Source organism: Prionailurus bengalensis, chromosome F2, assembly GCF_016509475.1.
Source record: "Prionailurus bengalensis isolate Pbe53 chromosome F2, Fcat_Pben_1.1_paternal_pri, whole genome shotgun sequence".
NCBI classification, from domain to species: Eukaryota; Metazoa; Chordata; class Mammalia; order Carnivora; family Felidae; genus Prionailurus; species Prionailurus bengalensis.
In genome coordinates this window covers 62586950-62603800 of record NC_057353.1, presented here as the reverse complement: position 1 = coordinate 62603800, position 16851 = coordinate 62586950, and the positions used below count along the sequence as shown (strand labels likewise).

Sequence of the window (16851 nt, the reverse complement as noted above, 5' to 3'; positions counted from 1 at the left end):
GGACCCCAGCTAAGTTAGGTGCCCTTCCAGTAGGTTCTTAAAGAACTTGTGTTTGTCCCTCCATGGGGAAATCATCGTCTTTTCCTCAGTCTACCTTCTAGTGACATAATATGTTCAGCTCTTGGTACAGATGTAGATAGTCTGTATGGTGGAGAGGATGAATCTGTTTAAAGGCTACTCTCAAAGACCACTCAGCCCCCTGTGATACTCCACCAAGTGAAGGCCATCACAGCCTTGAGTATCATGAAGTTATACCAGTGTTTGCACTCTCTGGCTTTAAGGCATCAGAGATGATGACCTTTTTCTGCTCCTTAGTCTCTTGCCTGCCCTACTGGTGCTCTCTACACAAGAACTGGCAGAAATGGGTTTGGGGGACACATAAGGTCTGTTTGAAGAATTCTTGGGTGGCAGGTTAGAAGGTGGTTAAGAGCATGGCCATTATGTATATTAGTATCTCATATCTGCAGCTTAGTAGGTATGTGACCTCCAGCTGGGTATAGTTGCTCTTAATCAGGTCTAGACAATAGTAGTATCTTCAGAGAACTGTTGAAAGTGAGGTAATCCATGTAAAACTCCCAGGACAGTGTTTAAAACTCCTAACAACTGTTCAGTAAATGTTTACTCTCATGATCATTGCTATGAAGAGGAGGAAGCATTCTCAGCCAGCCAAAGAACTATAGGACCCTTATTGCATGAGCTTAGTGTTCATGTTTGCAAAGGACATATATATGTCATTTGATCCTCAGACACTATGAAATAGTGTCATTTTCATCCCCATTACAGACGTGAGAAAACTAAGACCCAAATATGCTTGCTTAGGCATTTATACCTTTTAGCTCCCAGTTCCATGCTGTTGCCATTACAGCTCTCTCCATCTTTCTTTGTTCCAGATATCCCAACTTTGTAATGACGGTGAGATGGAGATTCAAGGGTCCAGGCTGTGGGATGCTGGCTCTGTGTCCAGCACCCATCACTGGTTGCTCTTGACCAGCCAGGAGTGGGGTAGGGTTAGGGACATCTACCTGATGCTTGATAGGGGACTTTACCTGAGAGCAAGTTTGGAGCTAACGCAGGGCACAAGTGACCCTTTCTCTGGGGAGCTGTAAGTGACCTCTATTTCTAGCAGAAAGGAGGCCCTGTAGGACAGCCTCTTCTCTGAGAAAATGGGCAGTCCCTAACCACTTACAGTGGCACTGAGACTTCCCAGTAGGGTAGGGCCTGAAGCCACATCCTTTGTGCTCCTGGCAGTTTACCCAGAAATTTCTGGCATATAATCGTCCATCTTGAATAGGTGTGACAGGGCTTCCGTTACAGTTCTCTGAGCAGAAGGTAGGAGACACCTGAACTAGAGACCAAAGACCAGATTGGGCCTGAAGGTCAGAGACGCGTATCCAGACCTGCCTTCCCCCCTTTTCCTGTGTGGCTTTCGTCAGTTCCCCCTCTGAGCCTCAATTCTCTATGTGGAACACGATAAATTTCGTGCCATCTTCCAAAGTCTCAAATATTCCTTCCTGCTTATGGTAGAGTGAATGATGGCCACCCAGAGGTAGGAAGTCCTGATCCCTGGAACTGGTAAATGCTTACCTTATAAAGAAATAGTCCCCAAACATGTGGTCTTCACATGAAGAGATATTCCAGGATTATTTTAGTGGACCCTAAATCAAATCACAAGCATGCTTACTAGATAGAAGCAGAGTGAAAGGACACACACGGAGAAGAAGAACGTAATGTGAAGATACAGACAGATTAGAGTGACATGGCCACCAGCAAAGGGATGCTGGAAGCCAGCAAAAGCTGGAAGTTTCAAGAACCAATTGTCCCTTTCAGCTTCCAAGGGGAGTGTAACCCTGCTGACACTTTGATTTCAGCCCAGGGAAATGGATGCTGGACTTCTGGCTTCCAGAGCTACGTGGAATACATTTCTGCTATGTTAAATTCCCCCGTTTGCAGTCTGTTACAGTGACTAAGGAAACAAGTACACTGCTCTCTGTGTCCATGACCTGTCATCCATTCTTGCTGCCTATCTGCCCATCGAGGCTTACAGTCCCACTTGGTGCCTGTTGAAAAGAAGCACAAGACACTTGTCTTTTCTTTAAACCCGCAGGAAAGCAAAGTACTCATTTAGCGTCAAGTTCCCTATTCCTTTTTACTTGGCATCTGCGGTCACCACCAACACAATACAGCCTCCACCCTCTGCTATTTTCAGTTTCACATCGTCCTGGGAGTCAGTTTCCAGCCAAGTCTCTTCATCAGAAAAGATAGTAATTTAATGACCTTGAGATCATCAGTATGTGAGTAAAGAAGAGAACATTCATTTAGTAAAACTAGATGTATTCATTCAATAAATATTTCTTGAGCGTCGCATGCAGCCATAGGGAGTAAGTGACAGTAGGGAAGCTGACAGCGAAGATACTGACTCTTATGGAGCTGGCATTGTGGTGGACCACACTTGATAAAGCTTTCACGTATATGCTCAAGCTTACATTGCAGCAAAGTACTAATTTTCCAGGCCCGTTAGCAGGCCATCAGATCCATGTTTCTGCTGGGTGAACTTTCTCATCGAATATTCCCTGGCTTGAGCTTCTGCAGAGGGTCCTAGGTAGCATTTTTAGCACTGAAACCATTGCTGGGGGTCGAGCAGTACAGAACTTGGGTCATGATGGGTTTCTCGTGTTTCTCTAAATTCCACTGGGATGTGCTCATGCTCACCTTGCCCCAGTCAGCTCAGAGTTTTGGGATCGGAGAAGAATGTTGAAGGATTGAAAGCACTACAGGGAAGAAGGAAGAGTATTCTAATCATCCTCCTTTGTTTCATTCTGTTCTTTTCATCACTTCTCTATATCCCAGATGACTTCAAGAGAAGAAAATAGCACTGACACTACCATGATTTCTTTTGCCTCTAACACACCTCTCTCCAAGTAGTGACTCAACTTCCTGTGCTGAAATGGTGCCCCCTCCCATCTCACACTGAAAACCTGCATCATCTTTGAGGTCTGCCTTTTGCTCACACCCCACTTCTAGGTGTCACAGTTCAGAATTCTACTACTTATGACTTCTTCCCCTCCACCCTCGTCCAAGGCACCAGCACCTCATGGTTTGACTACCATGGCAGTGTGCTCACTCTTCCCACTGTTCCTTACCTCCCCCCCTCCACACCCCCAGTCCATTCTCCACATCGTGACCAGAGGGATTCAGTACATGAGATCCCACCCACGTCATCCCTTGCTCAAAATTTCCCATATTCAGAATAAAATCCAAAGTCCTCGCCAAGACCTAGGAGACCCTGTGTGATCTGACACCTGCCTTCTTTCTGGCCTCATTTCTTATTTTTCTCTCATCTACTCTGCCCTAGTGACACTAGCCTTCCTGCCATTCCTCTGATTGCTTTGACACTTCTGGATGCTCCAGTGTCACCTCTTGAGGGAGGTCTTGCCTCACCACCCAAACTACAAAGTGCCATCCTTCCAGTAGGAGTCCCTGCATGTCAGTTCATTTGTAAATTGTCCGCCTCTCACACTAAATGGTAAGCTCCATGAAGACAGAAGATACTGCTCCTCTCCACAGCCTAAGTACCCAGAATAGTGTCAGGAATACAGTGGTGCTCAATAAATGCTTAATAAAGGAAAGAAGTAAAAGGTCAGCATATGATCAGTGTGAAGGGCTTTAAGTCTTTTCCTACTCTAAGAACCTAGCAGCCTGCATTAACGAAATACCATTTATAACCGGTTTGGAGTATCAGGACATTTAGTTGGTGTTCCTCTTTTGATACTGAATTGATTTTTCTCGATTCCTCCCCCGTCTAGACAACTGACTGCAGAGCAAGGTGCCCAACACACTCTCGGGAGAAAAGGCGGGGAATGTAAAAGCCATAACAGCACGCCTCTGTCGGAACATTCTCTGTCTGCAATAGTGGTATCCCTTTTCATCCCTGGGGTTGCTGGGCTTCTTAAAAAATCTTTGCTTTATCCAATGGTCTTGGTCTGACTAACACTTACTCCCAAAGTCCTAGGTTAAATATTCTTTTTTTTTTAATTTTTTTTTAACGTTTATTTATTTTTGAGACAGAGACAGACAGAGCGTGAGCATGGGATGGGAAGAGAGAGAGGGAGACACAGAATCTGAAGCAGGCTCCAGGCTCTGAGCTGTCAGCACAGAGCTCAACGCAGGGCTCGAACTCACGGACTGCGAGATCATGACCTGAGCCGAAGTTGGATGCCTAACCGACCAAGCCACCCAGGCACCCCTAAATATTCTTTACTCAAAGACAGCTTCCTGGACCAAGTTAGGTCACCCAGTTCTGTGATCTCCTATTTGTTCTTTCTTAGGACTTCTCACATACGTGTAAACATTTATCATTTACTGCCTGTCTTGCCATTCTGAAGGCACCAAGATTGACCCTGTCTGTCCTGTTCATTATACTCAAAGTGAATAACAAAGTGACAGGGACATAGTGGGTGCTCAGTAAATGTTGAATTAACAATTGGATATTAATGCTAAGCAACAAAAAGTGACAATATACGTTGCAAAAATAAAATGTGGTTGTTGATTGACGACTTAACACTTTCCTGACACCAGCATCAGAAGGAGATCCACTTTTATTTGGGTACTATTTTGTGGTCACTATTTTGTAGTCAACAGTAGGTGGTGGGACAGGCAGTTAATGGGACTTTTCCTGCTGAAAATGATCTAATTATTGGGCAGATTTTTCAGAACCATGGACCTTCCATCCAAGAAAGACAGTCAGATTTTGTTCATAACATCCTCAGCGTGCAGATCATGATCTGTTTTAGAAGTCGTTTTATCAGGAAATTCTTCTATACAATTCCCCATAATCTCCCTTCTTGTGATCTAACCCTTTTGGTTTCCTCCCAAAGAAGAGAAAGCACAACCAAAGGTATAGTAGGAGGAATTCGGAAAAGCTCTTGTGTTGTTTTTTTTTTCAACTTCTCAATTTTCCTTCCTACAAGATGGAAATAATAACATCTATTTTCTCAGGATTTGGATAAAACCGTTTGAACAGCTGAGTATTTAACATGTGACGTGTTGATAGGCACTATTGTTTGTACCACAAAGTCTTCAATGCACAGATTTTTATAGCTATTGGAATTTTGTAACTTGCGTTTTCAGAGCTGAGGCTGTTAACCCACCCAAGTAGGAGGTAACATTCTGATAGGGCTTTTAGCTACACTTTGACCAGTCAGGTACATTACTGGAAAGGCTGAGGCTACAGGTCCTCGGGGGGCCACCAAAGAGAGAAGCTGAGCCATGCACAACAGAACAAAATCCTCACTCTGACTTACTGCACTGTGCTCTAGTGACAGACCAGCCGACTTACCGTGACCGAACCCCCGTGTGTGTTACCATTGCCTCGGCGGAGCTGGCTCCTGAATGTCACAGTTTGTGAAGCCACAGCTCAGTTAATTGCTGAAAGGAACAGAAATAAGGATGGGTGATCTACGTGAGATGTTGAGAGGGATTCAGATCATCTGAACTTTAGGGATTTTTTTTCTTATATAGTATTTGTAAGTTGAGAACAGCTATAGAGAGTTGGAGGTCTCATTTGGAAGCGGGTTATCCACATAAAGGCTGCCAAATCCCATTCTGTAGTTTTCTAATGGAACTTCAGGACCAAGGTCTGACAGTGAGGAGAGCATTTGATGGCAGGGCTGTCCTGGAACCCTGGGACTTGGGCTCACCACCCCCTTAGTTCTCTACCTTTTAGTATGTCACTGCCCAGAAATTAGGAAAGGGAATCTGAATCCATTGGTTGATTTCTTAAAAATATGTTAAATTTCAGTCAAACGACCAGTTGTTGCTCTAACAAATGACCACGAACTTCGTGGTATAAAGCCACACAAGTTTACTGTGTTCCAGTTTTAGAGCTCAGAAGTCCAAAATGAGTCTTACGGAAAAATCACAGTTTTGGTAGAGATGCTTCCTCATGGTGAATATGAGAGAGAATCCATGTCCTTGTCTCTTACATCTTCTAGAAGCATGAATTCCTTGACTTGCGGCCACCTCACTCTGACTTCTGCTTTCATTGTCACAACTCTGTCTATGACGCTCCTGTCTCGTTCACTTATAAATACCTGTGTCATTAGATAGGACTCACCTACTAATGCCAGATAATCTCCCATCTTGAGACCCTTACCATAATCACACCTACAAAGTCCCTTTTGTCACATAAGGTAACAAATTCACAGGTCCCAGAGGTGAAGACATGGACATCTTGGGAGGGGAGGGCGTTATTCTATCACAGGAGACAACCAGAACTACTTGAGTCTGTGTATGCTCTTCGTTTCCTTTCTCATGGCCACCACGATCTGCCTGGTGTTACCAAGCCTCAGCTATGGCTACCTCGGATTCCTTTCCCCTTGCCTCTCCTTCCTCTTCCACACGTCGATTTTACTGAAGCTTCAGAACACCACAGCTCACTGCACTCATTTTCTTGCCAGGCACTGGTCCAAAGCCACGTCTGTCTTGGTGTAGTTCTTATCAGTGCCGCTCATCAAATATTTCTCTCCGTTTCCTGGCACATGCCAGAAGCCATGTGTGAACCTGTGTGGGTGGGAAAGTTCATGGGATTAGTTCCAGCCTATGATCTGTAAATGACCTCTAGGCTGAGCCTTTTGTTGATGCTGTGAGACCTTTTAATATCTTCTCTTTTCCCTTTGCTACAATAATCAACGTTCAAGGTGGATGGACTTGCATTTGATGTGCACACTAAACAGGAAGTAAACCGTATTGCAGCCACTGATATTTGGGGATCATTTGTTACTGTAACATGTTACCTAACATCCCACCTGATGCATTTAGCAAGGGCTAAAGGGAGGTAAAAAGAGCAAACGAAATAGATTGTTCCTACCTGGTTCTTTCCATTTGCCTGTCTCTCTTGTCCCAGGCCACATACACTTCCCTATTTCTCTGATGAAAATGTCCATGAACCCCACCTTGTGGCTGTGGGGTTTCTATTCTGAGGAGGTAGAGAACTTATTTTCTGAAGTGCATATGATAATACACTCAAAGATAGACCATTGACCACAAGTAGTTGACTCGACCCCAGTTGAAATGAGAAAGGTGTGCAGGTACGACGATGGAGTGCTTGGGAAGTGGAAGACCAGGCAGACCTCCTGGGGAAAGAGGGGTTGGAAGGAAACCAGGCCTGGCTGCCCAGGACCCCGGGTGTCTGCACACTGCAGGCTCTTCCACCCGGGGGCTCCTGGTTTTGCAATCTTTAGATGCCCTCACTCACCCTGCTTCCCTCACCCATCAGGCTGCTGCAGCCCTTGCCTTGGGCCAGAGATTGGGATTAAGCTTTAGCTCCCACCAGCTGGAGATGGATCTCTAACCCAGCACGAGGGCTGCAATGCCTGCAGGTGACTGCCTGCAGATTAAAACTGGAACTTTAAATGCATGTTTCACAGAAACATTATTGTAACCTGGGTGAAACATTGGTGGAGTTTCTCTATAACCACACATACAGCATCCAGGTCTTCCGCTGGGCTCCTGTGGGCCAGCCTCAGGCAGGACCCATCACCCTACGAAGTGCGTTGTTTCTATGGAAACCTGCAATCTGTATCCAAAATACCCAGGTTAAAATTTTGCGATTTTATTTAACTCAGTGTGTTTTCAGTTGAGGATTGCCAAAATTAGATGAAAATTGGGGTTCTCTTTTTTTTTAATTTGTGTGTTTTCTTTATCTGGATTATCAATTCTTCTTGTCAGTAAGAATAATCGAGGACCCTCTCTTCTAAATTATCTGTTTAGAAGGAAACTACTATTATGGCAGGGTTAGCCAAAACGAAGATGGAAATCCTTTCTGGCCATTGTTCATTTGCTTTTTCTTTTATTTCTTGAAACCCTGCAGGGCGAGCCCTGCTGAGACTCACTGACAAAAAGCTTGAGCGAATGGGGATTGCCCAGGAAAACCTCCGGCAGCACATCTTACAACAGGTGCTCCAGCTGAAGGTGCGAGAAGAAGTCAGAAACCTACAGTTACTCACACAAGGTACCCCGCTGCTGCCTCGTGGGTGGATATAAGGGGAAGATGGGAAGAAAGAAACCATTCCCATCATGACAAAGGGGAGCCAGAGAGAAACTATTGTTTTTTTTGCAGAATTGCTTTTATTTAAAAAAAAAAGGGGGGGGATATAGATATAAAGGCCACTTCCCTCCTTTTCATAGGGAAACTTCTCTTTTTCATAGGTCACTGGGGGAAGGATGCACAAACAAATAATGAATGAGCAAATGGAAATATCTCGTGACCTAGTTTCAAGGACATTACATATAGCTGTATAGGATGTGCCCTGCACAACCTAGAGATACAGATACAGTTGCACCCCCTAGAGTTGTACAGTGCAGCCCAAGCTCTCTTAGTCTGACTACCAGTTCTGAGGGGGCCTTGGAATTTGCGCGATTCCATAGTTCATACGATCACGATACAAGTGGGATTTTTGTTATGTTTCATGTTACTTTGCTTTTCACTAACTAATGGGAGGAAAACATTTTAAAGGTATGTGTCTGTGTATATATACACGCATGAACACATACACTCTTTAGAGATTTTTGAGAATGCTATTTGGCATCCTGAAAATAGAATCACGTAAAAAAATTTTAATGTTTATTTTTGAGAGAGAGAGTGAGAGAGACAGAGCATGAGCAGGGGAGGGGCAGAGAGAGAGGGAGACACAGAATCCAAAGCAAGCTCCAGGCTCTAAGCTGTCAGCCTGGAGCCCAACGTGGGGCTCGAACTCACGAACTATAAGATCACGACGTGAGCCGAAGTCAGACACTTAACTGACTAAGCCACCCAGGCGCCCCAGTAGAATCACTTTTTAAAAATAGACTGTAGAGAATTTAAGCCTGGGATATTATGACCATGCAATTCTAAATAAGGATCATTAATAAATTCAATATATTGGGAACACTGGAGAGGACTCAAGTGACAGAATAAAGCTAGAATTTGAGGAAAAGTTTTAAGTTAATGCTGTATGTAGCTTGCGTGTCTACATAAGATTTGGTTGCTATCAACGTCCACTGGCTATAACCCTTTATTTATTTTAATGTCCATTATACATTGTTGTGAAAGGATGATAAAATATGTGTTTTTGAGAGCCTGGGGTATTTTTCAATCTGTAGAATATTGTAATTGCATGCATACTGATATTGGAGAAATCTGGGTCAGCCAACTTTCGTGTTATTGCATTTAGATTATAACCCAGTAATAGACCATTTGCCTAGAGAAAGCGATGTACTGCCTGAAGATGACCGCTCTTCAAGGATGAATACAGACTTTGAGTGATACGAAAACAGTGTGTTTGTTTGATATGCATTATTCGCATTTGTCTCCAGAGGTATCCAGTGGTAAATTTATAGGTACAAGTACACTGAGTGATTTAAATCTGAATCTGACATCCTGATATACTTTTTGGTTTCTTTGAAGAAGTAAATAGAGATTCAAAGATTTATTACAAGAAAGTCCATCCCCAGTGCTATTTATAAAACTGAAAAATTATGAACAGCCTAGAGCTTCAGCAATATGGAAAGAAACAAGTAAGTCTGCTGAAACTCATGAGATACAATACAATGCAGTCATTAGAATGAAATCTTCACAGAATATTTGACAACATGGGAAGTGCTCAAGAAGTAATAGGAAGTGGGGGGGGGGGAAGACCATGTAAAAATTTCATATTTACAATATGAACCAAATTTCTTAGAAAGAACATATTTTTATGTGTACACAGAAAAAGGGATGCCAGTGAATGTGCCAATATTTTGATAATGGTTCTCTGTAGGTGGTGGGATGGTGGGTGATTTTGTTTATTTTTTTTAATATATTTTCCAAGTTTTCTAGTTTGAATCTGTATGATGGTTATAATCAGAAAACACATGCACATTTTTAAGCTTCAATCACATGTATCGTTCTGCCAGGTTCTGTTCAGCGTCAGGCTTCCTCTTCTCTTTTGTTTTCCTCCTGTGATGATATGTAGAAAATGAGACCTAAACTCCTCTCATGTGCCTTGGACTCTTTTTTTTTTTCCCTCTGCTACTGTCAGCCTGCAGTGTGTTTGCTTTGCAAAATCATTTTCTACAGCTTTCATTGCCCTAGATGCATAATATATAAGATTTTTCCTGAGATAGTACTCAAGTCTATTAAGCTAAATATATGTTTGTGTTCTGGGAAGGTAATGCTAAGTTCAGCCTTTTCAATTCAGTTCTTGTCACTTTCTTTAGCTTTGAAAAGCTGTGCCTTTTGCATTCTCTCATTCCACTCCTTTTAGGAGAGATCACGTTCTCTAGCTCTTCGATATTTTGTCTGCACTCATATTACCTTTTTTATTGCTTGTCCTTTACATGTTAATGTTCAGACTCATTTCATGCCAGGCAGACTTTAGAAAATCTATAGCCTTATTGAAATGATGGTTTCTTTTTGAAAAAACGCGAAACAAAAAAAATTGACAAGTTGTTTTTAATCACTGATAATAGAAGTTCTAAAGACAGCTGGGGTAGGCTTAAAATATTTGGGGTCTAGGTTGGCTATAATAAAAATTGGAACACTATTCCACCCAAGTTATCTGACTGGCATAACATATATATTGTATGGAAATTCACCATAAGAATGATATGTGGTTCAGTATTGAATATTTGATTCTTTATCTCTGCAAATATTTATCAGTAAGAAATAATATGCTGGATAAGTACAAACAAAGATTATAGAATGCTACATAACTTTTAGAAATCCCTGAACATGTTTCTAAAGGAAACACTGGATAATTAAGCCTACTTTTCCAACTTTTTGATGGCTGTTTTAAAACTGGCTTAAGCTATTGATTCTATACACACAGTTGGTCAAGAGCCATGTAACTGTTTTAGGACTAAGACGGTCTCAAAAGGACTATGAGGGCTCTAGCTGGTTACTGTGGGTCATCTGAACACAGGGAATATGAAGTTTCTACCCTCCTTTTTCCTTACTCTCCTCCTTCTGGATGCTGACCCAAAGACAAAAACAAACAAACTATAAGGTATTTTTTAAACGTGTGTGGGATTCATAGTAAATGTATCAGTTAATAGACACCATCATTGAATCGTGACAAAAATTTTTAAAACCGCTTATCACCTAAAGCCAGAACTGTTCTTCAGCTGAAATACTGGCCTCTGATTTTCCTTCTTTTATCCACAGTGGCCCTGTAACTACCTGACATTTGCAAGAAACATAACCAATGTTTGGCCCTGCTTTAAATGTTGTTCCCTTGGGTCCCATTTAGGTGGTTTCTTCCTCCATACAGCCTTTTAGTCTTCTGTGTCCTGTCCATGGAGTGGCCAGGATGTCAGTCTGGTGGGCTTATGACTTTGTTCATTCCTGCAGAAAACTCACTCATGTCAGGGCACCTCCAGTTGTCTCTTGGGAAATGCAGTACTGGGCTGGAAACATCATTATTCTCTTCTTGATTCATGAGAGACAGGAGAAACGTTCCTTATGTAATAGCAACAGTGCATGGTATCAAATTAATTCATAACCAAGCATATGAGGGGCATCCTTAGCTTTTTAATAATGGACAGTGTTTGTGGGAAGAAAAACACCCCAGGGATACTGAAAGCTGACTTTCTCATATGGCTAATGAGTTTCAAATTTTACTGTATACAAATCACTGCGCTAATTGTCACATCAACTCCTGACAGTACTGTTGTTAGCCCCGACTTACATATGGGGAAATGGAGGATGAAGAATTTACGTGACAAAGTCAGACAGCTAGTAAAAAAGCACTATACAGGTCTATCTGAGTCAACAGAAAACTTTTATGCATTACATTTCAGTACCTCTCATCTGTCAAATGGTGATAAGAACTCCTATTTCATGGTGGTGCTATGAGTCCTGAAATTTTATGTGGAAACCATATAGCGTAGTTCATGATAATCTATGAAAATGGGTGGGCAGACATTGTTTTCTCTTCCTGAAAAGGGCCACATGTAAACATTTTAGTCTTTAAGGGCTGTACAGTATCGATTACAATTACTACATCATGTGAAAACAACCTCACAGATAATCTTAAATGAATTGAGCATAGCAGTATACCAATAAAACTTTATTATTACAGACATAGTTGATGGGCCATAGATTGTGGATTCCTGCTCTTCAGGGTTAAAAATGTAAACTTTTAACATCATTATCAAGATTATGATTTATTCTTAGTGTCTTCCCTTTTGAGTTGTAAATACTTCCCTCAATCTCAGGAACACTTTTCAATGTCTTCCTTGGCTACAAATACTTGGATAGTGTAAAAATGTAACCACAACGATGAGGGTTGAGTAACTTCGGGCAGTAGAAACCAGTATCCAGCCTGGAGGATAAAGCAGATGAAGACCGTAAATGCCACCATCTTCAAATGCCTTTATAATTAGTGCCTACGAAGTGAAAAAAAGAAGACCATGATTGTTTACCAGGGCCACATATAGCTCATTAAACATTAGCATTTCCCAAAGGACTTTTTCCACATTGTCCAAATATATGTGTTAAATTTTAGTTAAGAATTGCATGACCAGAGGACTTTCCTAGAGCTTCATCTTTTGGAACGACACAAATTAGAAACACTACTTTCTAATCCAAGAAGACTTTTCAGAACCATGTGTACAGATTGGGTATTTTAGTCCAGTCACCCCCGCAGTGATACTTCAACTGAAGTAGGCCATCTGATCTGAAATAGGCCATCTGGTCCACCACATTGCTTAAAGAAGGAAGTCTTTGTAGAACATAGCAATAGACTCTTTGAGAAAAATTTTTCAATCTCATTTTACAGTTTTGGGCTCCAAGACCCAAAGAGGATTAGAGCATAGTTCGTGGTTACACAGCTGGTTAGTGGCATAACTGAAACTAGATCCCTGTTCTAATTCCCAGACCAGTATTCTTTTTTTCTTACTGTTTTTAATTAAAGTATAATTTACATACAGTAAAATTCACCATTTTTAGTATATAGCTCTGCAGCTTTTGACAAATGCATATAGTTGTATAACCACCACCACAATCAAGATATAAAATAAAAGTTCTCATTACCCCCAGCCTCTGGCAACCAGTGCTTTGTTTTCTGTCTCTTTAGTTCTGCCTTTTCCAGAATGTCATAAATGGAATCATAGAGTCCGACTTCTTTCACATACTATAATTCACTGAGACTTATCAAAGCTATGGTGTGCTTCCATTCATTCATTTTAAGTGCCTAGTATTCCATTGGATGGATAGCCCACAGTTGTATATACCACATTCTCCAGTTGAGGGACATCTGGGCTTCAAGTTTTGTAAATACTCATAAAACTATTATAAGCATGCATGTACAGGTTTTTGTAGAAACTTGAGTTTTCATTTCATTGGATAAGTATCTAGAAATGGCATTGCTGGGTCATATTGTAATTCTGTGACTAATTTCGTAAGAAACTGCCAGGCCAGTATTCTTAAGGTAATAAAGGAAGAAAAATAGTCTTAGAGACTGGCTTTAATACATACAAAAATGTTACAAGCTTTCTGAAAATCATTGCATCTTTGTATAAGTCTTACCTAGTGCCCTACCTTGAGTTACCACCATCTTAAGAGGCCTCTGTTTTTCTGAGAGTTTCTAGTAAATTGTCTCAAAATAAGTCAAGGTCAAATATGTTTACAGTTCACTGATTCATTTGACTAAATTTTTCTTAGCATCTCAATTATCATTAAGAAATGCTTTCTTTGTCTTTGTTCTGAGGAACATAATTATAGCAATATTTCCAGCTTCTGGGAAAGAAAACTTGAGCCAATCAGATTTCCTTTTACGCATATGTAAGGTATGTCTGCTGGCCTTTCCTAGGGTCTTCCAAATTACACTATTTGGGTTTCCAGTCTTCTCCATGTCTTTTATTTAGCTGTGCCACTGGTGTTACAAATCTGTGTTCACATTCCATTGTCTTCATACTCAGCTTTTCTTCCTTATTATTGTACAACATTGAGCTTTGACTCCCTGGTGCTCATCTGTCTACATGAGCATGATAATGACTCCCTTGGTTCTCCTCTTTTTCTAATGGCTCCTTCTCTGGTTGATAGCAAGCCACCTTCCTGTATCACTCCAGAATGTTGATGCCACCTGGAGAATAGACCCTCTTAGCTCTTCTCATCGTTCATGCTGTCTGGAGAATGTTGTCCACTGCCATTGTTTTTAACCATCCCTTGCTCCATAGTGACTCTCAAATACATCTTAGACCTCTATGAAGCTTCAGATCTTTAATCTCCTTAAAAGGTGAACTCTGAATATTCTACTGGCATCTCAAATTTAAAATGTCCAAAATAGACTCCATTGTCTTTCTGACCATCTCCCCAGCCTATTTTAACCCTTGTGCTGCTTCTCAAGCTTAATAATGCCATTATTCATTCCATCACCTATCGTAGAAGGTTCAGAGTCACCTGACCTGTGATTACACCTTTTCCCTCACCATGCATGTATAATCAGTGACCAAACCTTCTGACTCCTGCCTGTGAAATGGGTTTCCAGTCATTCCATACCCCATGACCCTGCTGGCCACTGTGTTAAACCATTCCTCTTTAGCTCCTTCCCAGGCCTAAGAATAACCTACTAGCTACTTGATCTCTAGTCTCTGCTCTGCCCCATTTGTTCTCCTTTAATTAACTTCCTGCTTCTATTGCCAGACTTAATTGTAATATATTTCTGATGACATTATATCCCTCCTTAAAACATTTGATGGCTCCCAAATGCCTATAGAATGAAATCTAAACTTTTTAGCATTCCATAGAAAGCCATTCTGGGCATTTCATAGATGTATTAACTTTGGGCAAGTTACTTGTCAGAGATTAAGAATCTTCAGTTATAAAAATGGGAATAGGACCTATTTCAGAGTTGTTATGAATATGGTATAATAAAACTCATGAAAGGACCTAGTCTTGATGAAATACAACCTCTTCTGAGAAGACTTACCTCATTTGTCAGGCAGAACCAATCATTCTCTCGTCTTCATTACTAAGCACTTTGTTCATACTAATAATGTCTTTATTGCATAGTATCCATTTAGTATCCATTTGTACTTCCATCCAGTGAGGACCAGGTTCTGTGGTACTGGGGTTAGAAAGGAACACTCAGTCTAGCAATGAGGATAGGATGTATATGCCCCTATAGAAATGCATAGATGTGTAGTAATGCCACGGAACTGGAACCTAGCCTCACCTGGGAATATGTGGGGTAAAGGAAGACATGCCAAAGGTATAATACATGAACTAGATCTTGCAAGATACAAGTTTTGATAGATGGCCAAGGGCTGGCATGAGGCAGAGGAGGAGCCTATACAAAGGCAAGGTAGCATGAGATCTCTCCATCTCCCCTATAGAACATGGACAACTTCATGGTCTTCTGATTTCCCTTTGCTCTCCTACCGCCTAGCATGGTACTTAGCAGAGAGTGGATCCTCTGCATATATTTACTCATTTAAAATTAATTGTTCTCCTTTTCTCTTATTTACTATTCTCAACTTAATCTTCTCAAAGAAGTAAATACAATGTCAATTTTTTACAGATTCATAATAAAAAAAATAGTAGCTACAAAGCTATTTTGAATCTTCCACGGGCAAAAGTGCACAAAATCTCTTTTATTCCTTTGTGATCTTTTTGTATTATTTTGACCAGTAAACTTGATGGCAATGGCTCTTAAATATACCTTTTGCAAAGGGCTCTTAAATATATAAGCCACTCCTTCCTTGAGTCTTTTGGCCCACTATTTTCAATTTTAAATGTGAGAGATACTGTCAAGCAACTATAAGTTGAGCCTTTTCTCCTAAGACCCAGGAATTGCCCAGTGGCCCATGGTAGATGAGAACGTTGGATCAGGAATCTTCTAAGACTTCATGGAGATTATTCTTCTAAAATTGGGGTCTTTCATTACCACTTGCTCGTCCAGTGTTATTTGATTAGGACCTGCCAACCACATGTCACTTCTAAGTTGCCTCCAAGATAGCATTTCCTCAATCTGCTACCTTCTTGAGCTTTTGCCCCAACACATTTCAGAATCCCCATACCCTGTTATACAAATTGTATGGCCAGGAATAGTTCTAATTTTATCAAGTATTTGAGCTTTCAGAGAAATTCTCTCTGTTATAGCTTTATATTTAAAGGCCTAAACATAGACTTCTTTGGGGGATTGTTGAGCTCACACATCAGTGTGTCAGTAGGGGTTAGCATTGTGATGTGTACACTCTAGTTAGCATCCACCCCTGTTTCATTTTCATCATGGGACTCCATTATGGCTGGTGTTTGAAGTGAGGCTTCAAATGGACCCTTCTTATCTGTTCCATTCTTCATGGTAGAAAAATATCTGGGGGCGCCTGGGTGGCTCAGTTGGTTGAGCATTCGACTTCAGCTCAGGTCATGATCTCACAGTTCATGAGTTTGAGTCCCGTGTCGGGCTCCATGCTGACAGCTCAGAGCCTGGAGGCTGCTTTGGATTCTGTGTCTTCCTCTCTCTCTGCCCTTCTCCCACCCATGCAGTGTGTGTGTGTGTGTGTGTGTGTGTGTGTGTGTGTGTGTGTGTGAAAAACAAATAAACATTAAGAAAAATTTTTTTTAAAAAAGAAAGAAAAATATCTGTTCTGACTGCATTGATGGTCCCTCTAACCAGCGTAATTATTTAATTTGGACATGTTCTATGAGGAATTATTTGTCACTACTTCTGCACGACTCCATTTTTTATGGCATTTTTGCATTCTGAAAAGTAACCATTAGGGAACCCCCAAAACTCCAAATATTTATGTCTGCCTCTGCAGAAATCACTAACTTAAAAATTATTTTACTATTGACTTCTTTGCATTTAAATGTCCTGGGTGAAGTTAAAGATA

General features: G+C 41.2%; 1 protein-coding gene and 1 long non-coding RNA gene across 3 annotated transcripts in view; one reads left to right on the top strand and one right to left on the bottom strand.

The window, feature by feature from the left end:
* SAMD12 (sterile alpha motif domain containing 12) overlaps positions 1-16851 on the top strand; it is a 387717-nt gene that overhangs the window by 212950 nt on the left and 157916 nt on the right. For both annotated transcript variants that reach the window (XM_043601633.1, XM_043601632.1), the window contains exon 4: positions 7868-8008. In XM_043601633.1, the coding sequence (XP_043457568.1) occupies positions 7868-8008 (141 nt within the window). The remainder of the gene's footprint in view (positions 1-7867; positions 8009-16851) is intronic.
* Positions 12069-16395, bottom strand: LOC122495747. Its single transcript, XR_006300557.1, has 2 exons — positions 14946-16395; positions 12069-12402 (listed from the first exon to the last, which is right to left on the bottom strand). It is a non-coding gene; the product is annotated as an uncharacterized LOC122495747 (long non-coding RNA).